This window comes from Salvelinus fontinalis, chromosome 9 (assembly GCF_029448725.1).
Source record: "Salvelinus fontinalis isolate EN_2023a chromosome 9, ASM2944872v1, whole genome shotgun sequence".
NCBI classification, from domain to species: Eukaryota; Metazoa; Chordata; class Actinopteri; order Salmoniformes; family Salmonidae; genus Salvelinus; species Salvelinus fontinalis.
In genome coordinates this window covers 34,396,609-34,423,868 of record NC_074673.1, presented here as the reverse complement: position 1 = coordinate 34,423,868, position 27,260 = coordinate 34,396,609, and the positions used below count along the sequence as shown (strand labels likewise).

The 27,260-nt window shown below is 45.6% G+C and overlaps 1 protein-coding gene across 1 annotated transcript in view; it reads left to right on the top strand.

The window, feature by feature from the left end:
- The first annotated feature begins 6,930 nt into the window (after window positions 1-6,930).
- The window catches only part of LOC129862472 (repulsive guidance molecule A-like), a 47,274-nt gene continuing 26,944 nt past the window's right edge, over window positions 6,931-27,260 (top strand). Inside the window, exon 1 of the mRNA XM_055934187.1 lies at window positions 6,931-7,273. Coding sequence (XP_055790162.1) covers window positions 7,143-7,273 — 131 coding nt within the window. The 5' untranslated portion in view covers window positions 6,931-7,142. The remainder of the gene's footprint in view (window positions 7,274-27,260) is intronic.

The following is a 27,260-nucleotide window of genomic DNA, read 5'->3' as shown; positions in this document are numbered from 1 at the left end:
GATCAACAACATTGTAGTTACTACACAAAACAAACCTAAATGACAGTGTGAAAAGAAGGAAGCCTGTACAGAATAAAAATATTCCTAAACATGCATCCTGTTTGCAACAAGGCACTTAAGTAATACTGCAAAAAATGTGACAAAGTAAACCTTTTTTTCCTTAATACAAAGTGTTATGTTTGGGGCAAATCCAATACAACACATCACTGAGTACCACTCTTCATATTTTGAAGCATGGTGGTGGCTGCATCATGTTATTGGCATGATGCGGCCATCAAAAAAAAGTACAGTGGGGCAAAAAAGTATTTAGTCAGCCACCAATTGTGCAAGTTCTCCCACTTAAAAAGATGAGAGAGGCCTGTAATTTTCATCATAGGTACACCTCAACTATGACAGACAAAATGAGGGGAAAAAATCCAGAAAATCACATTGTAGGATTTTTAATGAATTTATTTGCAAATTATGGTAGAAAATAAGTATTCATTTTTGTTGTTTAAATGACAGATATAATGATGGGAAACTAAATCTAGTATCTAGTAATGATTCCATGGAACATACATGTGAGCTTATTGGAAAGTGGGTAAGGTGTGGCAGGTCTGAGGTGTGGCAGGTCTGAGATGTGGCAGTTTGTGTCTGCAGAGGGTAATAGCTAGTCAACTGTTAACACTTGAGTTCTGAGGAGAGATTCTAAGGCTGTTTCCTATATGTGCAGCTCATACCTTTTTCACATTACTGTGGTGATCCAAATTATACTGTGCTGGCTTAGATATGTTCTTTTCATATTGCGAGAGCTTGGGACTATACCATTCATCGTGATGGCCATCCGTTTGGATAACCTTCTTCGGGAGAGTCGGTACCCTCATCGCTTCTCTCCCTCCCTCAGTGACCACTCTGTATCAGAGCCTGAACCCATGGAGGTAGGGGTCACACGCCTCCCCACGGCTGAACGACGTAAATGGAAACAGCTGGGGGTCTGTCCCTATTTTGGTCAAGGAGGGTACCAGCTTCAGCAGTGTCCAGTACGTCCCAACTCGGGATCCACAAGAGCAGAGGGACAGTTACTTGATCTTCCACCCCTTTGGGCAGGTGTGAGTATCCCATCTTCATAATTTTTTGCCAGATCCCTTTTTAGTGACGATCACACTAGCTGGCTGTCCCTCAAGTACTGTTTCTACAGTGGTCCCGTGTGGCTCAGTTGGTAGAGCATGGCGCTTGCAACGCCAGGGTTGTGGGTTCATTCCCCACGGGGGGACCAGGATGAATATGTATGAACTTTCCAATTTGTAAATCGCTCTGGATAAGAGCGTCTGCTAAATGACTAAAATGTAAAAATGTACAGTGCTAGTGGATTCCAGTGCCGCAGGGAACTTTATTGACCATAGACTTGCCTCCTCTCTTAATATAACATCATACCCACTCTCCTCTCTGTTTCCTGTCCAAGCCCTTGATAATTGACCACTAGGATCCGGAACCATCACACACACGTCACCACACCACTCACCGTGGAGTCCATTCATCAGGAGAATATTCCCTTCCTCGTCACTAGTGCACCAGCTCACAAGATCATCCTTTGCCTCCCATGGCTCCAACGCCATAAGCCCACCATCTCATGGTTGAGGATGAAAATCACGGACTGGTCACCCGAATGCCGGAGGACCTGCTTTCCCATTCCATCTCATGTCGTATCCCCTGTGGTCTGGGATGTAGATGTGGACATTCGCCAGGCTCTGAAGAGGGAACCCGCACTCACTACCTGTCCTCCTGAGCGCATCTACATTCCCACGGGGATAAGGGAGCGGCTGTTGACCTGGGTACACACAGCTGTCGTCGCTGGACGTCCTGGGATAACCCATACTATTCAATCTCCGAGAAGTATTGGTGGCCCACCTTCGCGCAGGATGTTATTTGTTACATCAACTCCTATTCTGTGTGTGCTCAAACTAAGTCCCCACGGAAGCTCCTTCCTCTTCCCGTCCCTCAAAGTCCCTGGTCTCATCTGTCCATTGACTTTGATAGCATTCTCCCCTCCTCTGACGATTTCACCACCATTCTGGTGGTTGTGGACAGCACTACAGCCTTCCGGAGGACATCGTCTCCGAATGTGGGCCCCAATTCACGTCACGGGTATGGAGGGCGTTAATGGAGAAACTGGGGGTCACTGTCAGCCTCACTTCCTCAGCCTCAGTCCAATGGGCAGGTGGAGAGGATGAACCAGGAGCTGGGGTAGTTGGCCCGATTCCTTCCTTGGGCGGAATACACTCAGAATTCATTACGTCACTCCTCCACCGGGGTTACTCCCTTCCAGTGTGTCCTGGGTTATCAGCCGGCCCGAACCATTCGCCCCTGCAGTGGATGAAGGGTTCCGGCGCGCAGAGGAGGTTTGGTGTGAAGCTCATGTTAGGCCCCAGCGTGCCGTCCATCGCCAGAAAGGGGCAGGCTTTCTACCAGGAAACTCCCACTCCGCCTGCCTGTAAGAACCTGAGCCCCTGCTTTGTGGGGCCATTCAAGGTTCTCCGGAGGGTCATCGAGGTGACGTATAGGCTACAGTTTCCCAGGGACTACCGTATCCCACCTTCTTTTCATGTCTCCCTTCTCAGGCCGGTGTTTCCTGGTTCCCTGGCTGATGCTGTTCCCCACGACTCCCCCCCCCCCCCCCCCCCGGACATCGGAGGAAGTCCCGCCTATGCCGTCAGATGCCTACTGGACTACCGATGTCGTGGGGGTCAGCTCCAGTACCTGGTGGACTGGGAGGGGTACTGCCCAGAGGAGCTGTGTTCAGTTGGAGGAAATTCTGGCTCCCAACATCATCCGTGATTTCCATCTTCTCCGCCCGGACCGCTCCTCATCCTCGGAGCCATCCCTCTGGATGTCGTTGTCCTGCGGCTGGAGCCGCGTGTCAGGTGGTGAGGGGGGTACTCTCACGTCTCCTCCCGCTCCTTCCCTCCGGCATTCGACATCACCAGTTTACTAACCACCGGCCCTGGCAACCATCTTTGTGCGCACTTGGCACCCATCATTGCGCATAACTGTGTCTCATCATGAGACACACCTGGACTCCATCACTTCACTGATTACCTCCCCTATATCTGTCACTTCCTTAGTTCCATTTCCCAGGCAGTTTTGACTGTTTCATGTCTATACGCTACTCGTGTTTCTTGTATTGTTCTATGTTCCGTTTATTATCAAACTCACCACCTGCACTTGCTTTCCGACTCCCAGCATATACCTTACAAGATCAGTAATGATGGCAAAACAGCTGACCTCGCATAAGGGTGGTTGTGCCCTTACGAAAAAGATTGCAGTTAGAGTGCAGTGCAGTTATTCTGCAAAAACTGCATCCAAAATATCACAGTTGACTGCAGTTACTGCGCTTTTACTGCAGTTTCAAAACTGAAATCCTTTTTTGAAAGGGTGAGATAAATGCCCACTGAAGATATTAATTCAAGTCAATATGATATTAATTCTGCAAGCAATGAATGGTCTTTCTTTCACCCCCAAACAGACATTTAACTGAATATGCACAGACATGCAACACAACTGGTTGGCTGAGAAAAAATGTGAGCGGGAACTTCACTGGGGAATATTTCCCACAGTATTTATGTAACCGGGGCAAAATATATTACAAGATAAAACCAACAACAGCCAATTATATAAAATATCACAACACTAATACTCTGACGTCTCACAAGTGCACAATATGTTTTTCATAATGTCTTTATCTACCATCTTGACATTCCTTTTGACCAGCGTTTCCAAAACCCCAAGGAGTGCACGTTTTGGTATTTACCCTAACACTACACAACTGATTAATGTGATCCATGCTTGATGATTAATTGATTATTTGATTCAGCTTTGTAGTGCTAGGGCAAAAACCAAAACGTGAGCCCCTTGGGGTCCCGAGTTCCGAGTTTGGGAAACCCTGCTTTAGACACATACATGATCACTATCTAGGGCAGCGAATGCTAATTTTCTTTAATCAAAAACACAACCCAGCAGTTTTAACTTCCAAATGAGGCTCTGTTGCCTGGATTGATTGGATCAATGTGAATGATGTCTCATTCTGCTGAATATCATAATCATGGCATTCTGAGAACAAAAGTCTCCAGAAATGAAGTTGACACAAATACAATCGCACAGGGATGGGGAATTTGTTTTAATTTCAATCTGCTTCGGTTAATTTGCTGAATCTACTCAAGCGGATCCTGGAATGTTTCCTTGCAAACCAGGCTTTGGGCTTCAAATGTAAAGAGACAAAAATGTAAATTATATTTGTTGCAGTAAGCGCTGGCTGCCTGTCAGTCTGCCTGTATTACAGGTTGGTTGTGTTATCTATTGTAACGTATTTAACCAGCTTTTCTCCACATTCCTACCCTTGAGTATGCAGGAGTACTTTCAGAAAATTAGTAGGATTTATACCACCTCAAGCTGGGTTTCAGACTACCACAAATATCTAAATTGCTTAATGTGTGATGCTCACTGCAGCACTCTGGCAGAAAAGACAGCATGTCAGAACTAAAGATAACAGAGAGAAGACGCCAAGAAAGACTTTTGGTTACCTCAGAAATACTAATGTAGGCTAGCCAGGATAAGCTTTTCTGAATTAGTACAACGTAGGGAGTACTTTGTGTGTTTTGGGATATCACTTTAATTAATGCTGATGGTAAAAGGGACAGCTGGGATGGCAATAGAGAAGCCAGTCACAGGTGTTGTGTGCGGCAGATGGGGGATTTGGGGAGTGTTTGACAGAAAAGGCCATGTGTAGAAATGAGCTGACAGGTGGTTGGCCTGATCCTGCATGCGTCAGGCTGCCAGGGTGGTTTTGCCTTGGGGAGCATCAGGGAAACACTACTACACTAATGAAAAAGGCACTAGCTGAATTTACAACTTCCAATATTATAACGTAGAAATAGAAATGCTCTCCATCCTAGCTTTAGCACCCTCACACTACCACAAAGACAAGCACTAGAGCCTCTGTACTCAACTGGCGGACCGTGGACCGGATCTGGACCCGGGACAGGGTCAATACAGACTGCAGGTTTCTATAAAAAAAATGTTTTACATGTTTCGGACCTCGACCTCTTGTATCATATAAACACACAGAAGACATGGAAGAATACATTTTCTCATTTTACCTCCGCCAACAAGAGGGCTGTGAACAGTTTGGGGTTGCATGAGTTGCGAGGTGGGGGTTTATTACTACGCCGATAAGTTACATTATCCATCCGGACCTTTGCCACCTCGGATATTTGTGTGAACGGACCTTCACAAATAGTACTTGAGTACCCCTGCACTAGAGAGTCAGCTCATTTACAAGCAGCTACCTCTTTCAAGGATGAGACCCATTAAATGTGAGCAGCATACCACCCTGCTTCCCACTGCTGGCTTGCCTCTGAAGCTAAGCAGGGTTGTTCCTGGGTGGGAGACTAGATGCAGCTGGAAGTGGTGTTGGAGGGCCAGTAGGAGACACTCTTTCCTCTGGTGTATAAAAATATACCAATGCCCCAGGGCATTGATTGGGGACATTGCCCTGTGTAGGGTGCCATCTTTTAGATGGAATGTTAAACAGGTGTCCTGACTATGTGGTCACTGAAGATCCCATGGCACTTATCATAAGAGTAGGGGTGTTAACCCTGATGTACTGGCTAAATTCCCAATCAGCTTCTAATTGGCTCTTTCATCCCCCTCCTCTCCCCTGTAACTATTCCCCAGGTCATTGCTGTAAATGAGAACGTGTTCTCAGTCAACTTACCTGGTAAAATAAGGGTTAAATAAAATATCGTTGTCCTTCCTGTACCTCAGCTTCTCCAGCAGGTGATCACAGTAGTGAAATACTGCTCTAAAGACAGGAGAGAAGGTGAGTAAATACTGCTGTTGTGGTCTTATGAGAAGAATGATAGTTTCAAGAATTACACAAATCTTGGTACAAACTCAAGAGACACCCAGGCTTTTGAGTGACTGATTGCTCCTCTCATCTCTGCATTATATGTTCCAGTAGGAACATTCACAATTTCCTCAGCATCTTATATGGCTCTATCCCTGCCTTCCCTCGACATATCAGAGAGCCAGTACATCTTAGTGGCTGTTCTGTATGCCTGAATAAGTCATTTGCTGTGATTTTTTCATTTGTATATACTGTCATGTCTTTTATCAATATCATAACCCATAAAATGTTATTGTGGAACAAATACTGTAGTTAACAACCTCACCCCAGCTATGACAAATAGTCTGCTCATCTTTTTCCTATCTCCACCTTACCTTTAGGTGTTGAAGTGGAAGGACTGCAGGTATTTTATGTCTGCATCAGCTTTTTTATTGTTTCCAGGAAGTTGAGGGACAGACACCCCCAGGTGCAAGCGTGTCAGCACACAGGTTGAGGAGGGAGACAAAAACACACATAAAGGGAGGCTGACTGATGAGTGATGACTTCTACAGCCAAACTTTTCAAGTTGGTGAGTATGTAAAATATTCAGGCTAATTCTAAGCCTACAAAGAAAAGTGTAGCCTTTGCTGTATCTGTTGACAAAATGATTGTTTTGGTCACCATACATGCAGTATATGATGTTCAGAAAGGTTATTTAGATCAAGAAAGTTAACATGTTAATGTAAGTTCATTGTTTCTCCAACAGTATCAGCCCTTCTCACATAACATATGTCAAAACACCAACAAATACACACAATGCATGCACTGACACTCTCCCAACAGTAGCCCACATACAAGTGTGTGGACTACTTCAACCCCCAACCGCCACCCCTCCCCCAGAAGCACAATATCTCCCCCTAACTAGACATGATTCGTTAGTCAAGCCAAAGTCCATCCCCCCATATTAGCATAATCAGTCTGCTTTCTCCAATCATATCATACATGGATGATATCATTGCCTATAACTAGCTTTTCAGGCACTGCCATACATGCACATGTATTAATTGTTCTCTCTCCTTCCCGCTTACCCAGTGTAAGGGAAAGCTGACAGTAGGCTACACTGGCACAACCATCGAAGGAGTAAAGACATAAATATTAACAGAAAGAGTGTGATCTCTACACCTAAACTGTGTAGGAGAAACTACTTTGATGTTTTTTAACCAAGCTTGCAGAGGTCTCGATTTTTTCACTCCTTTTCCGTCCATTGTAAAGGCTCCCATATATGCCATGCAGGTCTGCTGCTGCTCCTGATGCACTAGAGATGCAGCAGACAGAGGAGGTCACGGGTCAGACCATGCCCACACCTGTGAGGCTTTTGCGGTTTCCATTGGTTCAAACCTGTTACTCACCCAGGTGAGTCAAATGTGTTATGGAATAGGTTAGGTAGGTTAGTGTTATCATAATTACACACTACACTACACTTCCATACTCCAGGTGGTAGCACCAACCGGGTCAGGTTACGCTCTGCCAGGAAGCCTTGATGATTACTCACGTGTTGGCTATCAGATTGATTGTGAATCAGAGAGAGGTGGCTGAAAGCCTCAGCTGGCATTTGTCTGTTTTTGGCTTAATTAACCTCTCAAGTTTAGGCATGCCTCTTTGTAGTTCTTTTTTGTATACATTTATTTTGGTCACCTTGAACAACGATAACCCACTTGCGCTAGCCGACGCAGAAGTCAAGGCGGAGCTAGCCCTGGACCCAGGTAAGGTTGCTGTGCCATGGGTACATGCATCCAACACGGTCCGCATACCCTGACTTCTGACATAAAATGTACACACCTAGTCAGGTTACAGACTAGTTAGCGAGGCCTTATGATAGATGAGTGCAACAATATTAGCTGGCTTGTTAATTGGTTTTGTAACAAATGTGCTGATGCATCCAGTCATAATACACAATGGCTGGCTAATATTTACTCTCAAAACCAAAGGGGTAAAACTGAAAGTGAAATATATTCCTCAGTATATATGCCTGAGCTGGTTATGACTTGATATGTGACAATTCATTTTAGGCATTGTGATGTGTGCTGATGTATTCCAACTCCCACCGCTCCTACCAGTATTACCCTACCTCCATGTTGTTCTATCCTCCATGTTGTTCTATCCTCCATGTTGTTCTATCCTCCATGTTGTTCTATCCTCCATGTTGTTCTATCCTCCATGTTGTTCTATCCTCCATGTTGTTCTATCCTCCATGTTGTTCTATCCTCCATGTTGTTCTATCCTCATTGTAACCGAAGATTCCTTACTTGCCACAATATTGCCGCTGTACAAAAAGTTGTGCATGCCGGGTCTTGCTTTTTTAGTCTGCCATTCTGCCATATACAAAGGCAGTGCTCATCCCAGTTTTGTGTTCAGGATTAAGAGAGCAGATATGCTGAAGCCACATCGAGTGCCACTTTCAAATTATTGCTTCCGTTTTCCCACACTCACATTTACAGGTAAAGCTTCAGAACTGTGTCAGTGTCTGAACTTATGATGACACTCACTCAGATATTCCCACCTGGAACTATAAGTGGGATCTTAAATTGCCCATTGAGCTACAGCAGCTCTGTAGCCGAGATTAGAAATGCAGGAAACAATATTGTGCAAAAAGTGATGTGTGAAATACTAATTGGGTCTGTATTGAAGCAGTTTGGGTTTAACAGTATATTAAGGGGTTTTATCAGTATACTCACAGCGCAGAGCAATTCCAGGTGATTCTCCCTGCTCTCCAGGCAAAGCACAGTGCAGGCTGTCAGGTCAAATCACTGCTAAACACTCCTGCCACAACCCAGAAAGTGAAAGCCCAGCAATAAAGGCAGCTGGGCTGCATTAATGGCTTGCTCCCTCCATGTTTCTGAAGGAGCAACTTGATGAAGTTAGCAGCTCACAACAAAGGGTTAACTTTTAGCTCTTGCACTGAACCTCTACAGCCACAGTTTCTGGCCCAGCTTTAGATTGGGGTAGAGCCTGTGGAAATTAGTAATTTCCCAGTTTTGACACAAAGGCTCTCTGTCTCCATCTTGGCTTATTAGGGGTCAAGCAAGACATGTCCAGCATGAAAGATTCACAGACCAACTACTAATTAAAAAGGAAATGCAACATACACCTGTTTTTTTCCTGAACTGACATTCAACGTGTGGATTTGATGTACTCCTGAGAAAACAAACAATTCATAAAAGCAGATTCAACCTATTGAGTTTAACCATGGCGTGAAACCACTGCTGGGGGAGGGAGAACATGACTGTTGTTTTTGCAGAACACAACTGTCATTTTAATGAATGTGGTTCAATGTGGATAAGACAAATATACTTTTCTCTCAAGTCTTTGCTTTGCTTTCAGTTTTGTTGATGAAAGAGATGAGAATACCCATGAGTGAGGAAGGTGTCAGCTGCTCTGAAGGTAGAAACAGGGCCTGCCTGTGCCCATCTCTGGGTCCAACTCCCTCTTTATTTGATCCCTCCTTCTTTATCCCTCTTCCTCCTGCCTGTCTGTATCCATCTCACGCTTTCCTCACTCTCAATACCTCTTTTTATTTGAGCTGTTTGCCCATGTGGTTCCAATTTGATGCCTTTAAAGAATGTATTTTCTTCTCTCCATTGTGCAGAAACTACACTGGTTGACAGTTGCCTCATTGAAACTGGGGTATTCACTTTGTTAGCCTGCTATATTGTGTCAAAGGATTTGCAGGTGCAAAAATGACTTTGCAATTGAATGAGATGGGACGAGGGATGAGTGTGTGTGCGTGCGCGTATTTATAACGGGTTGGAACCGGTTCAGGGAACAGAACCAAAAACGACAAACATTTTCAAGGAACAGAAACGGAACCTGAAATGAAAGTGATCCATACTGTTTTGGAACAGAAAGGTATTTTTTTTCGAAGCATGGGAACTGGTTAATAACGTTATTTTACGTTCCAGCAATTTTTTTCCATTTCCACAACAAAATGCAACAAAGCACCTATGCTAAGCCCTCTCTGTTCATCATAAACTTATTCCAGTGTCTGCCTGCAAGCTGAAAATTGTTGCCTATGCGTCTTTAGGCTACCTGCCCCTGTCCCCTCTGTGGCTTAGGCTACTGTACTCACGTTACAAGCTTGATTTTTATTAACTAGAGAACAATGGATTAACTTTTTCAGTGCAAGTTAAGGATACTATAGGCCTAGATTTTGGATTTGGATTTATCAACTACAAAAATATGTGTTTTTAATTCTGGTGCCGCTCTGCACACACAAGCTTGTTAGCTAGCTAGCTCAAAGAACATTCATAGTTCCTCCATACAAGCCACTCCTCCTAGGTATAATTCTGTGGACCTAGTTCATATAATGCATGTCATAACAAGATGCCCAGTGCTTCAAGCCTCCACAGTTCTCTCTCACCCTCTCCTCACAAAATTTCAGTTGCATCTTGCGTCATAGGCTACACTTGTCTGTCCATCACGCATGTAAACAACAAGCTTGCCTACTCTATCCACACTGATTGAAGCTATTTAATGAGCAAAATGTAATAAACTTGATTTCACAGGTTAAAAAAGGAATGATATAAAGCAGTACTTTCTTGGGGGTTCGAACCGGTTCACAACTTTTTTTTGCTGGTCGGAACTCTGGAACGAAAGGGTAAATAATAGTGGGGGTTTTTCAGAACGAAACGATTGGAAAATTATTTTGGTTCCAACCCATGACTTACAAATAATCTAATTTCGAGAGAGATGATCCCAAAACAGAGGTAATCATGTCTGTGCAGGTTACCCACATGAAAAATACTTTATTATGCTATGGTCTAAATACTGTGGTATTACTATATTTATATACTATAGTATTCACTGTAGTGTTTTTACTAACTTTACTGTAGTATACTATAGTTGTAGATGTAGTTTTTTTCAGAAATGACTGTATACTCTGCAGTGTTTTTGCAGACATGACTGTAGTATATTGTAGTAACACCTGCCGACTAGGTTTAGCTAAAATTGTACAACCACCAGACTATGCCAGTTACTTGAGGGGAACACTTCAACCAGAACATAATACACACAGGTTCATGACAGGCCACCTATTGAGTTAGTTGAGTTCGGAGCAATGCAATGGACCAGACAACACCTTAGCAAAAATATACAATTTAGAACAATTGTAACATCTAAATGTTAGTCACAGGTTCTAGGCCAAATAAAGGTAAACAGTACAGAGGCAGATGTAAAGAACAAGCTAAGTTCGTCTAAGCAATAAGGCACGAGAGGGTGTGGTATATGGTCAATATACCACAGCTAAGGGCTGTTCTTATGCATGCCGCAATGCGGTATATTGGCCATGTACCATAAACCCCAGAGGTGCCTTATTGCTATTATCAACTGGTAACCATCGTAATTAGACAAGTAAAAAGTAAATTGTCATACCCGTGGTATACCACGGCTTTCAGCCAATCAGCATTCAGGGCTCGAACCCTCCAGTTTATACTAAAGTGAGGATTATGTTTGTTTGTTTGAGACTGATAAATAACACATTAACAAGAGTTCACCAAAATTACTTAATCTGTTACCTCTAATATAGCTTTCTGAAATACAATGCTTTCACAGAGATTCAGCTGACCAAGTTCATTCGATGACCAAAAACAGTGGCCAAACAATACTTTACTTCTGATGGTGAAAACAAATGGTTAACCATAGCATTTACATAAACAATAGATATTTTTAAAATGCAATGACTTTACTTAAAGACAATCAGCTTGTTGGAGTGCGCTGCCAATAAACTGCCTGGACCTCAAACCAGCAAAGCCTCTTCAAACCATCTGAAAATAAAAGTACATTATTGTCCACAAAAGCATTAGTGTATACTACAATAATGTCTGCAAGAACACTACAGTGAATACCACAGTAAAGTTTGCAAAAGCACTACAATGAATACTGTGTATATAAATATTGTAATACTACAGTATTTAGACCAAATTATACATTAGTATTTTTTTCATGTGGGTTAGCTGTACATGTGTAACATGTTTGAACTAGGACCAGAATGTTATTATTTTTTGTGTGTTGTATCCACAGGTGGTTGTGTTGTGTTTTTAAATAGTCAAATAAAATCAATCAATCATGGGATAATGCAGTGTGGAGTAGTATACTACAGAATTATATAGTAAACACTGCACGATCGAGGGGGAAGCTCAGAGGAAATCCCCAGTGTGAGCTTCCCAAGGAGAGCACGTTCAAAACAGCATCGACAAAGCTAGCAGTAAAGCCAGCTAGCAGTCCAATCGATCAAAAAATTCTAAAATAAGCACTACATGATCAAGGGATACTACAGTATACAACAATATTCTAAAGTAAGTACTACACATGACCAGGGGATAGTACAGTGTATAGTATACTGCAACAGTTTGTAGTAAGCACTACAAGATCAAGGGATACTACAGTGTGGAGTACCGGATTCTGCAGTTTACTACAGAATTCTACATATTTCTATAGTAAGTACTATAGTATTTTATAGTAAACTGTAGTATTTTTTCTATGTGGGTAGGATTGGAAATATTTACCACTTGATGCAAGAGTGGAACAGAACATTCAACACTAAATGTTTTCTCATTAGGTGTGCATTGGGAAAGGTTGATTGGTTAAATATGTGACAAGCAACTGCATGCACTGTAGCACAGAGTGCAAACAATACTGCTAAGAGCAGAGAGGCATTCCTCAATAGCTCACTCAGCATCTTTTTCTGTTTTAATACAAGAAAAACTGCCAACACCTTTATTCAATATTGATATAGATGCAACAAGAGGCAAGTATGGGCAGATACCCTGAGAGTGTCTCTAGCTGTAGAATTCTTGGCTGTGTGATCTGAAAGGAATTGAGTTTCTTATTTAAAACTGCTGTGTGATGTCCAATTTCCTCTGTGTGGACTGTACTGACTGAAAGCTCTGGATTTATTTTCAGAGCTCGACACAGTGATATTGGCAGCAGTGCAAATGTGTCATAAATATAATTGTACACACACATGAACACACTCAGATGTATGCACACTAAAATGCACACACACATATGCACACAAAATCAATACAGCTGTATTGCTCTCAAACGGTTTGGATTCCAACATTACCCTGTCAACTCTCGCTCTCTCTTCCTGTTGGCTTTGTCTATATTCATCCATCTATCTGTCTTGGTATGACCTCTGCATGTGTGTCCATCAGCTGAGATGTGTTTGAGCATTCTTTCTTCTGTTTGTGGTGTGTGGGAGAGGGACAGCCAGACATTCAGACAAATGGGGTAAACATGGGTCTTGGGAGAAAAATGTTGAGTTTAGATCTTGTCCCTGGACTGCTGAAATAATATAATTGACGGCTGATCGCTGGTGCAGATCACCTTACTGTAGAAAAGAGACTGATAGCAGCAGGAAAGTAAATGAACATGTGTCAGCCATCTGGAGAACTCACCCAAAACACGGTGCATCCTCTGAGATCAGACAAAGGAGTCATTTTACTTTTTGAAAAGCTTTGCTCTGTTTCTGTATTCTCGACTACATATGAATTTCCAAGCTGTTTTCCTTTTGAGTTGCTATACTGTACAGTCTCACTGGAACACACATTAGTTACACAATATTATTCCTCTTGTTCTGCTTTGCCTTACAATGCTTTCAGGCTAAATGAGTTACATAGCTGTTTAGACTGGCAATCTCTATTGGCTCATAGGAAACGTATGATAGCCAAACACTTGTATTTGTTTAAAAAAATGGCACTTCATCCAATAAGAGGTATGTCATTATGTCCCTTTTTTATTGGCCAAGAGGTTGTCTATCCCACACTTTACTTTGATTGGATGCAGAAAGGAATCTGAGGGATATTGAGTATTGTTTCCAATTGAACTGGCAGAGAGACAGACTTTTTCCAGTATTCCAGTTTACCATTCCCTTGCACACATTGCACTAAAAGTAACTCCCATATCACTCAAGGGAAAACAAAAGCATGCACACATCTGCTAATGTAATTTGAGTTGTATTTTACCAGGGATGGCCCCTTTTGGAGTTAAATGTTTTTACCAGCCAAGTATTAAACTACAGATATTAACACACACACAATGCAGGTCCCACCAACTTGGGCACATTGCACATGGAACAGGAGGAAAATTAAAGAAGACATGTCAACACTTTCTTTTTTCAGTATACAGTCAGACAGATGGAGAAAGGTGAGGTAGGGTATCTGGTGTCTTCATATACCATGTTTAATTAAAGTTCCTGATGAGAGGACTAGACTGCATGTTGAGACAAGGAAGATAATGGCAGTGCGGCCTAAAGGCAACTATGACTCACTGGTATTATTTTGGCATTGGGAGTTATGCTGGGCTTCAGTCTCCCAACTATTGGCTGATAGTTTTGCACTGAGGGCCTGTCTGTATCAGGTGCTGCTGCTCTGCTATAGTGTCTCAGACATATTAAAGACATCAACTTTCATCATTCCTCTGCATCACCAAAAATAGGATGCAGTCTATGCCCCTCCTGTCAATGTTTGGGCTGGTGTCAGCCATAGAGTTTTGTGACCCTATAACCTACCAGGATTTTTTTTCTTAAAGGCCCAGTCAAAAAATGATTTTATTTTATTTATATATATTTCCACATTATGAGGTTGGAATAATACTGGGAAATTGTGAAAATTATGATAACGCCCTTTTAGTGTGTGAGCAGTTTGGATAGACCGCTTGAAATTTCAGCCTGTTTCGTGGGATGGAGTTTTGGCCTGCCTGGTGACATCACCAGGTGATAAACTAAAATAGTTAATAAACCAATAAGAAAGAGTTGCAAACCTCTCTACCAATAACAGTTAGTTTTCAGTTTTCCTCTCCCCACTCAGACCACTCCCAGACAAGTTCTAGCAAAATTATTGCTTGAGAAATTGCTCTTTGCTAAGATATTTTTGTTTCTTTTTGACCTTCTTAATTGAAAACAATCACAGTAAGATACTTAATTGTTACACAGAAATGATTTGATATTAAGAACTGCTGAATTTAACCTTTTTTTAAGAGTTTTTAATGAATAGAGGTCTATTGTAACAGCAATTATAATTTCATGTTACAGAAAACGATCAATAACAACATAATTAAGCCCCGAGGAGAGGTATGTTGCCTCGGAGGGCTGGGGATATCTGTAAGCAATTTTCCTGTAATCAGCGCTGACATTTTCACGGCTCATTAACGAGACAGTGTACTTTATGAGACGGAGTGGACTACATGGGGGCAGTGGGAAATGAACATGTATCACACAGAGTTCCATGACATCCCTGTCTAACCAACAATTTCAGCAGTTTACTTTCAAATGTTCGGGAGCAGCTTCTAATGGGATACAGCTACTAGCCTACTCTCCAGCACATTGAGCTGATAGCACGTCTTAATGAGTTTCAAATGAATCTGCTCTTCCAGCCACCACAGCTTTCTACACATCGATGAATTTAAGAAGTCTATAAATATTTCAGTATGTAAATGATCTTGTTCCAAGTCCTTTGAGTTGCAAATTAATTTCCAGCTATTGAATAAGGATAGAATTACGCTCTGAACTGGTATAAAGCAATTGACCCATGATATTGGCTTCAAGGACAGTTAAATTATTTCACATGTACACTGAATATGAATGTGTTCATACGGTTATCTTGACACGCCTACTGCCAGGAAAGGTGACATGCTTGTTGTAAGTACTACCAAAAATATAGCATTTTTCCCTTTATATTTCAGTCCACTGAGGCTGAGGTCTCATTGCTGGATCACTATAAGGTCTCTCTACCACAGGAGTCAACAGCAGTTCTGACTGGAGCGTCATGCACTGTAATGTCTGTGCAATGAAACCTTAAGAAGTGCCTGTTCTCTCTGAGTATCCAGTCGCCCTCATAATTACACAAACACCATTTCAAAGCACGCTTCACTATCACCTGAGCATGAAAGCTGAAAAATAATTTAAGGCTGCCAATAATTGGCTTGCAGCTGCAATAACTTTAGCTCTCGCTGCAGCCATTGTGACAGGATGCCACGAAAGGAAGGGCAAGCCTTAGCCGCTGCAGCTGTGCACACAGGACAACACTACAGCACACTGGTCAATTTCAACAGCAGAGTAGAAGAAACAAAGAAATAAAAGGCCTCCAAAGATGTTCAGACCTACTGCTTAATTTTCTAACACCAGATTCCCAGATGTTGGTAACTCTAAATGCAAACAAAACAAAATGTTGGGTAAGCAGGTTGTGGATGAAATTTGAATTGATCTACATTCCCCAGGTGTTTATGTCCTTGTTGAGAGATGTTACTGTGTCCCCACTGTGCACAGATGTAATTTCAACATCTCTAGCTTTGATTTACATTTGGTAAATCAACATTTTAGGTTGATGACTTTTTGCAAATCAAATCAGTTTTCCACATTGATGCAACGTCATCACATTGAGTTTTGTTGATGAAATGACATGGAAACAACATTGATTTAACCAGTTTTTGCCCAGAGGGTCATTACTCTGTATTCCCATTAGAAAGAGGGCGAGAGTGGCTAGTTGTAGTGGAAACATCAGTGGAAGACTCTGATTGTGTCTGTGAATACCCCTCTCAAAGACAGAGCAGGCACTGGTGTCTTTGTTCAATGATTCCATATCAGTCCAGACAACAGTCACACAGAGGGAAATGGTTAAATTGCTTATATAATATAGGGGCCGACCTTAGTTAAGCGTGAGTAAATAAAACGTAATTCCTTTTTATGCAATTTTCTCTCTATGCGTATTCTGACCTTGAACTGAAACATGAGAATAGCATGCTATTCGTTTGTGGTGGAGTTCTAAGAAATGAAGGTGTGCCAGAGGTGTCTACAGATACAGCGTGTGCTGACCTTGACTTAATGCCCTGATAATTCCACCACCTTTAAGCGAAACCATGAATAAGGTGGAGTGAACTTGCTGGTTCCAAGTGGAAAAAGCATCTACTTTCTTTTTTCCGATAGAAATAACAGCATTCTCCATGCACTGTAATTTATAAATTGATAAGAGCTATTGATAAGTGCTGGGTAGTTGAATTTGATTCCTTATGATGCATGGAGAAGAATGTGGAACCAGTCATATGGAAACAAACTGAAAATCATATCGACATGTATTGTAGCCCCTTTTCCACATTGAAGTAGGCTATAAACAGTTCTGCCGTTATTCAGAATTTTTACTGTGTGCCCTCACAATTTGGGTGAATTGAAATTGAGATCCAAGCTACAGGCTTCTCTAGGGCTGAACCTGCTGAATTGATGTATGCACTTTGGAATGAATTATATACCTGGGCTTTAATCCATTTTATTTACAATTTGTATCATGTCAGCTATTGTCGGGAGCCACCATCAGTAATACCCACATACATTTCTAACTGTCACTTTAGAGTTTGTTTTCTTACATTTGGCCTCATTCCATTCCGTTTACCTTTCTTTCCTCTGTCACATCCGTGTAGTTGTTCCTGAGGGTAGCTAGCATTATTGGATCATATTAGGCAAACGTTGTGCAATAATTTTGGACATGTAGCCTATTTGAATAATTATGGAACTCAGTGTAACGTTCCTGACCTGTTTTATGTTGTTTTTTGTATGTGTTTAGGTCAGGGCGTGTGTTTTGGGTGGGCAGTCTATGTTATCTGTTTCTATGTTGGTTTTGGTTGCCTGGTATGGCTCTTAATTAGAGGCAGGTGTTTTGCGTTCTCCTCTAATTAAGAGTCATATTTAGGTAGGGTGTTCTCACTGTTTGTTTGTGGGTGATTGTCTTCCGTATCTGTGTTATGTCTTGCACCATACGGGACTGTTCGGTTGTTCGTTTCGATGTAGTCTGTTCCTGTCCGTGAGTTTTACGTGTTAGTTAAGTAAGTTCATGTTCAGGTTTTTTCGTCTACATCGTTTTCTTGTTTTGTATTTTGAAAGTGTTTTGTTTTTCGTGTTGCCATCGTCGTGTTTAAATAAAGGATGGCTTATTTCCCGAATGCTGCATTTTGGTCTGATGATCCTTCTCTCCTCTCCTCGTCAGAGGAAGAGGAGAACGACAGCCCTTACAGAATCACCCACCAAATTAGGACCAAGCGGCAAGGGAAAGCTCGACAGGGCAACAAGGACTCCTGGACTTGGGACGAAATATTGGACGGGAGAGGTCCATGGGCACAGCCGGGAGAATATCGCCGTCCGAAAGCTGAGCTGGAGGCACTGAGGAGAGTAGAGGCTACCGGAGAGAGGAACCGGAGTTATGAGGGAACGCGTCTGGCACGGAAGCCCAAAAAGCCCGTAAGTAACACCCAAAAATTTCTTGGGGGGGGGGCTAAGAGGTAGTGGGCCAAGGGCAGGTAGGAGACCTGCGCCCACTTCCCAGGCTTACCGTGGAGAGCGGGAGTACGGGCAGGCGCCGTGTTACGCAGTAGAGCGCACGGTGTCTCCTGTACGAGTGCATAGCCCAGTGCGGGTTATTCCACCTCCCCGCACTGGCAGGGCTAGATTGGGTATTGAGCCAGGTGTCATGAGGCCGGCTCAACACGTCTGGTCTCCAGTGAGTCTCCTCGGGCCGGCATACATGGCACCTGCCTTACGCATGGTTTCCCCGGTTGGTGCGGGTTATTCCACCTCCCCGCACTGGTCGGGCAACCGGGAGTATTCAACCAGGTAAGGTTGGGCAGGCTCAATGCTCAAGAGTGCCAGTACGCCTCCACGGTCCGGTATTTCCGGCGCCACCTCCCCGCCCCAGCCTAGTACCTACAGTGCCTACACTACGCACTAGGCTACCAGTGCGTCTCCTGAGCCCAATTCCTCCTCCACGCACTCTCTCTGTAGTGCGTGTATCCAGTTCGGTGCCTCCAGTTCCGGCACCACGCACAAAGCCTCCTGTGCGTCTCCAGAGCCCTGTACACACTGTATCTTCTCCCCCTACTAATCCTGATGTGCTTGTCCTCAGCCCGGTGTCACCAGTGCCGGTACCTCGCATCAGTTATAGAGTGGGCTTTGAGAGTACAGTGTGCCCTGTCCCTGCTCTCCGCACTAGTAGGAAGGTGCTTATCCTTAGCCCGGTGCCTCCAGTTCCGGCACCACGCACCAGGTCTACAGTGCGCCGTATCCGGCCAGAGCCATCCGTCTCCCCAGCGCCATCTGAGCCATCCGTCTCCCCAGCGCCATCTGAGCCATCCGTCTCCCCAGCGCCATCTGAGCCATCCGTCTCCCCAGCGCCATCTGAGCCATCAGTCTCCCCAGCGCCGTCTGAGCCATCCGTCTGCCATGAGCCTGCAAAGCCGCCCGTCTGCCATGAGCCTGCAAAGCCGCCCGTCTGCCATGAGCCTACAGAGCCGTCCGCCAGACAGGAGCCGCTAGAGCCGCCCGCCAGACAGGAGCCGCTAGAGCCGCCCGCCAGACAGGATCTGCCAGAGCCGCCAACCAGACAGGATCTGCCAGAGCCGCCAACCAGACAGGATCTGCCAGAGCCGCCAACCAGACAGGATCTGCCAGAGCCGCCAGCGAGCCATGAGCAGCCAGAGCCGTCAGAGAGCCATGAGCGTCGAGAGCCGTCAGCCCGCCATGAGCGTCGAGAGCCGTCAGCCCGCCATGAGCGTCGAGAGCCGTCAGCCCGCCATGAGCGTCGAGAGCCGTCAGCCCGCCATGAGCGTCGAGAGCCGTCAGCCCGCCATGAGCGTCGAGAGCCGTCAGCCCGCCATGAGCGTCGAGAGCCGTCAGCCCGCCATGAGCGTCGAGAGCCGTCAGCCCGCCATGAGCGTCGAGAGCCGTCAGCCTGCCATGAGCGTCGAGAGCCGTCAGCCAGCCATGAGCGTCGAGAGCCGTTCAGTCAGGATCTGCCTGAGTATATCAGCCGGGACCTGCCCCTTGTCCCGGTGTTGCCCCTTGTCCCGGTGCTGCCCCTTATCCCGGTGCTGCCCCTTGTACCGGTGCTGCCCCTTGTCCCGGTGCTGCCCCTTGTCCCGGTGCTGCCCCTTGTCCCGGTGCTGCCCCTTGTCCCGGTGCTGCCCCTTGTCCCGGTGCTGCCCCTTATCCCGGTGCTGCCCCTTATCCCGGTGCTGCCCCTTATCCCGGTGCTGGTCTTTATCCTGGTGCTGCCCCTTATCCCGGTGCTGCCCCTTGTCCCGGTGCTGCCCCTTGTCCCGGTGCTGCCCCTTGTCCCGGTGCTGCCCCTTGTCCCGGTGCTGCCCCTTGTCCCGGTGCTGCCCCTTGTCCCGGTGCTGCCCCTTGTCCCGGTGCTGCCCCTTGTCCCGGTGCTGCCCCTTGTCCCGGTGCTGCCCCTTCTCCCGGTGCTGGCCATTCATTTAGGGGATGTTAGTTTTAGGGTGGTCATTGGGAGGGGAAGACAGAAGCAGGGAGTGACTATGGTGGTGTGGGGACAGCGTCCAGAGCCGGAGCCACCACCGTGGTCAACTGCCCACCCAGACCCTCCCCTGGACTTTGTGCTGGTGCGCTCGGCGTTCGCACCGTGGGGGGGGGGGGGGGGTTCTGTAACGGTCCTGACCTGTTTTATGTTGTTTTTTGTATGTGTTTAGGTCAGGGCATGTGTTTTGGGTGGGCAGTCTATGTTATCTGTTTCTATGTTGGTTTTGGTTGCCTGGTATGGCTCTTAATTAGAGGCAGGTGTTTTGCGTTCTCCTCTAATTAAGAGTCATATTTAGGTAGGGTGTTCTCACTGTTTGTTTGTGGGTGATTGTCTTCCGTATCTGTGTTATGTCTTGCACCATACGGGACTGTTCGGTTGTTCGTTTCGTTTCGTTTCGATGTAGTCTGTTCCTGTCCGTGAGTTTTACGTGTTAGTTAAGTAAGTTCATGTTCAGGTTTTTTCGTCTACATCGTTTTCTTGTTTTGTATTTTGAAAGTGTTTTGTTTTTCGTGTTGCCATCGTCGTGTTTAAATAAAGGATGGCTTATTTCCCGAATGCTGCATTTTGGTCTGATGATCCTTCTCTCCTCTCCTCGTCAGAGGAAGAGGAGAACGACAGCCCTTACAGAATCACCCACCAAATTAGGACCAAGCGGCAAGGGAAAGCTCGACAGGGCAACAAGGACTCCTGGACTTGGGACGAAATATTGGACGGGAGAGGTCCATGGGCACAGCCGGGAGAATATCGCCGTCCGAAAGCTGAGCTGGAGGCACTGAGGAGAGTAGAGGCTACCGGAGAGAGGAACCGGAGTTATGAGGGAACGCGTCTGGCACGGAAGCCCAAAAAGCCCGTAAGTAACACCCAAAAATTTCTTGGGGGGGGGCTAAGAGGTAGTGGGCCAAGGGCAGGTAGGAGACCTGCGCCCACTTCCCAGGCTTACCGTGGAGAGCGGGAGTACGGGCAGGCGCCGTGTTACGCAGTAGAGCGCACGGTGTCTCCTGTACGAGTGCATAGCCCAGTGCGGGTTATTCCACCTCCCCGCACTGGCAGGGCTAGATTGGGTATTGAGCCAGGTGTCATGAGGCCGGCTCAACGCGTCTGGTCTCCAGTGCGTCTCCTCGGGCCGGCATACATGGCACCTGCCTTACGCATGGTTTCCCCGGTTGGTGCGGGTTATTCCACCTCCCCGCACTGGTCGGGCAACCGGGAGTATTCAACCAGGTAAGGTTGGGCAGGCTCAATGCTCAAGAGTGCCAGTACGCCTCCACGGTCCGGTATTTCCGGCGCCACCCAGACCACGCGTAGCAGGTTAAACCTGGAGCATGGTGCACGGTTCACGACACTGGACCGTTGTCATACAGTTCCATGATTTAGTGAGAATTATGGTAGATTTATAAGACTATTGTTCAATCCCTATTGTACACTTTTTTTCCCACCTTCCAATATTTCATGGATTGAACTTGAATATGCCAACTTTCAGGATGAATCAAATCACCATTTTTTATTAATCAATATATCTTGTGTGTAAAGGCTCGCCAAACATTATTCAAAAATACTATCCTAACCCAAAATGATCAACAAAATCTGAGTATTTTTTTATCTACCAGCTGGTGCTTAAACGTAGACGAATATGGACCCTGATCTGTTTCACCTGTCTTGTGCTTGTCACAACCCTCCAAAAGGTGTCTCCTATTTTTCAGCCTGCCTGCCGTTCTGTCCCTCTTTGACCCTGCCTTGGATTACGAACCACTGCCTGCCCTCGACCTGCCCTTTGCCTGCCCCTTTGTATAATACAAATTTGGAGTATCGAACTATACGCCTCCTGTGTCTGCATCTGGGTCATATCCTGAGTAGTGATAGTACGAACTGGCCATGACTGATCCAGCAGACTCAGACTAGCTCCACAATGCTGTCTCCCTGCAAGGAGCCACCATTGGAAGACACAAGGAGCTACTTCAGAACCTTATGGAGAAATTCCATGACCATATGGTTAACTCATTACTGAAGTAAGCCACAATGGAAACCTCCCAGGTGCTCAGTAACCTCACTACTAGTGATGCTTCTCCCCAGCCTACCCCAACAACACTGCTTACTTCCTCCGGAGCTCTATGCAGGAGATCCTGGAACCTGCCGGGCGTTTTTCTCCCAGTGCTCTCATCTTTCAGCTACAGCCCTTGTCATTTATTTTGGAGCGGTCAAAGATAGCGTATCATATAACGCTGATGTCTGGAAGGGTGCTTGCTTGGGCTACGGCAGAGTGGGATCAACTATCTGCCATTTGCCTTAGTCTGGAGGATTTCGTAGCAGAGGTAAGGAAGGTGTTCAATTCCCCGGTGTACGGGAGAAAGGCGGCTCGGACGCTACTTCGTCTGCGTCAAGACTCCCGCAGTGTGTTAGACTTCGCGGTAGACTTTCAAGAGTGCCTGGAACCCGGAGTCCCTGTTCGACACCTTCCTTCGTGGATTATCGGAGGAAATCAAAGACGAACTCGCAGGAACACAGGAGGGAGAGGTCTGTTCTCAGCCACACTCACTCGTCCACGGTTTCTCCCTCTTCTCCAATGAATTCCCCGACACATGCATTCCCGAGAGAACCCGAAATCACTCAAACCCCCTCGGGGGTCTTCGGTGGCTAGTGACTCATCTCTTCTGGAGCCCATGCAACTGGGCAGGGCTAGATTGTCTCCTAGTGAACGTTTATGCAGGCTGAGCTCCAACAGTTGCCTGTATTGTGGTACTAGAGGACATTACATATCCACCTGTCCAGTAGGTGGATATGTAATCATCAGTAGGTACGGTACACTGGTGGGCCATAGAGGGATTCTCCAGACTCCCATTACTTGTACTCCTCTCCACGCTATTCTGCTGTGGGGTGACCATTCAAAATCTCTCTGGGTACTCATTGACTCTGGGGTTGACGAGAGCTTCATGGACTCTGACCTGGTATCTGACCTGGGTATCTCTACTCAACTCCTCTCCATTGACATGGACGCAAAGCTTTGGACGGATGCTCCATTGGCAGGGTCATTCACAGTACGGTTCCCATTAACCTACGAGTGTTGGGTAACCACTGAGTTCATACAGTTCCTACTAAAATCTCCTCATGCACCTGTGGTTTTGGGATTTTCATGGCTCCAGAGGCACAACCCCCTGATCGACTGGGCTACTGGTTCTATCCTGGGTTGGAGCCCATTCTGCAACGCACATTACATTAAGGCGGCGCAGCCTGCCCTGGGATGTCCTTCTGTGGGCTTGGGTAAAGCCTCGGATCTCTCTGCCATCCCCGTGGAGAACCAGGACCTACTGGAGGTTTTCAATAAGGCTCGCGCCACATCCCTTCCTCTGCATTGACCCTGCGATTGCGCTATTGACCTCCTCCCGGGCCCCGCACCACACCACCTCAGAGGCAGATTTATTCCCTGTCTGGCCTGGAGACCAAGGCCATGGAGGTAAACTGAGTGGCGCAGCGGTCTAAGGCACTGCATCTCAGTGCTAGAGGCGTCACTACAGACAACCTGGTTCAAATCCAGGCTGTATCACAACCGGCCGTGATTGGTAGTCCCATTAAAGTTGTACGCAATTGTCCTAGCGTCATCTGGGTTTGGTCGGTGTAGGCCGTCATTGTAAATAAGAATTTGTTCTTAACTGACTTGCCTAGTTAAATAAAGGTTACACATACAGTACATTGAGGACTCTATAACTGCCGGGATCATGTGTCCTCCTGCCAGTTTAGGGATTTTCTTTGTGGAAAAGAACAAAACCCTGTGCACGTGTAACTACCGAGGCCTCAATGACATCACTGTAAAAAATCATTACCCGCTCCCACTCCTCTCTGCTTTCGAGCCTCTCCAGTGGGCACCATCTTTTGAAGTTGGGCCTGCGGAACGCCTATCACCTGGTTTGGATACGGGAATGGCATGAGTGGAAGACAGCCTTCAATGTGGCTAGCGGACACCACGAGTACCTGGTTATGCCGTTTGGTCTGACCAATGCTCCCGCAGTGTTCCAGGCCCTGGTCAATGATGTGCTCCGTGACATGTTGAACTGGTTTGTTTGTCTATCTCGACGACATCCTTGTTGGTTCAAAAGCATGTTCTCCATGTCTGACAAGTCCTCCAGCGTCTCCTGGAGATCCAGCTGTTTGTTAAAGCGGAGGAATGTGAGTTCCATCATTCCACTATCTCGTTTCTGGGATACGTCATTGCTGCAGGGAACATTCGGATGGATTCTGACGAGGTGAGAGCGGTGGTGGATTGGCTCCAACCCACGTCCAGTGTTTCCTGGTATTTGCTCATTTCTACCACCACTTTATTTGGGGGTACAGCACCCTGGCCTCCCCTTCTCTGCACTCACCGCTCCCAAGTTTCCGTTCATGTGATCCCCAGCTGCTGACCGGGCGTTTCTGGATCTGAAGCACCGTTTCACCACAGCCCTCATCCTCATCCATCCGGACCCGTCCAGTCAGTTCGTAGTGGAGGCTGACTCCGAGGACATCGAGTGGGGGCTGTCCTGTCCCAGCGTTCTATCCAGGACCAAAAGCTGCTTCCCTGCACTTTCCACTCCCATTGTCTCAATTCCACTGAGAGGAACAATGACATGGGAAATCCGGAACATCAGGCAGTCAAAATGGCGCTGGAGGATTGGAGGCACTGGCTTGAAAGGGTGCAACATCCATTCTTAGTGTGGACCGACCATAAGAATTTGGAATATCTCCGCACCGCCAAGCGCCTCAACTCAAGGCAGGCTCGTTGGACTCTGTTATTCACTCAATTCTATTTTACCATTGCCTACCGCCCTGGGTCCAAGAATGTGAAGCCTGACACCCTCTTCCACCTGTATAGTTATGCTGCTAAACCACCTGACCCTGAGACCATCCTCCCTACCTTCTGTCCGGCAGCTGTCCCAGATTCTGCCCGGTCCTGGAATGGGCTCATTCCTTTAAAATCACCTGTCATCCCAGCTCCCATCGGACCCTGGCTTCATCTGGCAACATTTGTTGGTGGCCCACCATGGTTCCGGACGTCTCCACATTCATCGCCACCTGCATTGTATGCGCACAGAACAAGACTCTGCGGCAAGCTCCGGCTGGCCTCCTTATCCTTATTGCCCCTGGTCCCTTATATCCCTGGACTTTGTCATTGGTCTCCCTCCTTCAGATGGCAACACCACCATCCTTACGGTGGTGGATAGGATTTCCAAAGCTGGACATTTCATTCCCCTTCCCAAGTTACCCATAGCCAAGGAGACGGCCCAGCTTATGGTGCAGCACGTCTTCCAGATCTCTGGACTTCCGGTCGACATGGTCTCCGATCAGGGCCCTCAGTTCTTATCCAGGTTCTGGAAGGCATTCTGAACCCTCATTGGGTCATCGGTCAGCCTGTCCTCCGGGTTTCATCCCGTCCAACAGCCAATCGGAGCGAGCCAATCAGGGCCTGAAGACTACTCTTGGCTGCCTCATCTCTGCCAACCCCACCACCTGGAGCCAGCAACTTGTGTAGGTGGAGTACGCCCCCAACTCCCTTCCCTGCTCAGCCACTGGACTCTCGCTCTTCAAGTATCCCTTGGGTTACCAGCCCCTGCTCTTCCCTGAGCAAGAGGAAGAGGTCAGCATACCCTCGGCCAAGATCTTCATCCGCAGCTGTTGGCGTACCTGGAAGAAAGCCCAGTCCACTCTTAACCTGTCTAGGATCAGCGTGGCGCTAGCGGCACACCCCCCCCCCCCCCCACTGAAAAACCAGTGCCGCGAAATTCAAAAAAAATATTTTTTTAAAATATTTAACTTTCACACATTAAAGTCCAATACAGCTAATGAAAGACACAGATCTTGTGAATCCAGTCAACATTTCCGATTTTTAAAATGTTTTACAGGGAAGACACAATATGTAAAGATGTACATCTATTACCTAAAAACACATTAGCATAATCCACCATCTTTTATTTGTCCACCAACACCAGTAGCCATCACCAATTCGGCTAAACTAAGATATTTATAGCCCCTAACCAACAAAAAAACTCATTAGATGACAGTCTGATAACATATTTATGGTATGGGATAGGTTTTGTTAGAAAAAAGTGCATATTTCAGGTAGACTTCATAGTTTACAATTGCACCCACCATCACAAATGGACTAGAATAATTACAATGAGCAACGTGTTTACCTAACTACTAATCATCAAACATTTCGTAAAAATACACAGCATACACGAATCGAAAGACACAGATCCTGTGAATACAGACAATATTTCAGATTTTCTAAGTGTCTTACAGCGAAAACACAATAAATCGTTATATTAGCTTAGCACATAGCAATTAGCAGCCCAGCATTGATTCTAGCCAAAGTGAGCGATAAAAGTCAACATCGCCAAAAGATATTAATTTTTTCACTAACCTTCTCAGAATTCTTCCGATGACACTCCTGTAACATCACATTACAACATGCATATACAGTTTGATCGAAAATGTTTATATTTAGCCACCAAAATCATGGTTAGACAATGTGAAATGTAGACAAGCTGGTAAAGAAAATGTCCTTGCGCCACTTAGACAGTGATCTACTCTTATACATAAATACTCATAAACGTGACTAAAAAATACAGGGTGGACAGGGATTGATAGACAATTTAATTCTTAATACAATTGCGTTATTACATTTTTTAATTTATCCTTACTTTTCAATACAGTTTGCGCCAAGCGAAGCTACGTCAAAAAACATGGCGTCCTAAGCCACTAAAATGTTTCGACAGAAACACGATTTATCATAATAAAAATGTCCTACCTTGAGCTGTTCTTCCATCAGTATCTTGGGCAAAGGATCCTTTCTTGGGAGAAATCGTCTTTTGGTGGAAAGCTGTCCTCTTGCCATGTGGAAATGTCAACTGCGTTCGGGATGAACTGAAAAGCGTGCCCAACTTTTCACATCGTTGCAAAAATAAATGTCCCAAAATCGCACTAAACGGATATAAATTGCTATAAAACGCTTTAAATTAACTACCTTATGATGTTTTTAACTCCTATAACGAGTGAAAAGATGACCGGAGAAATAT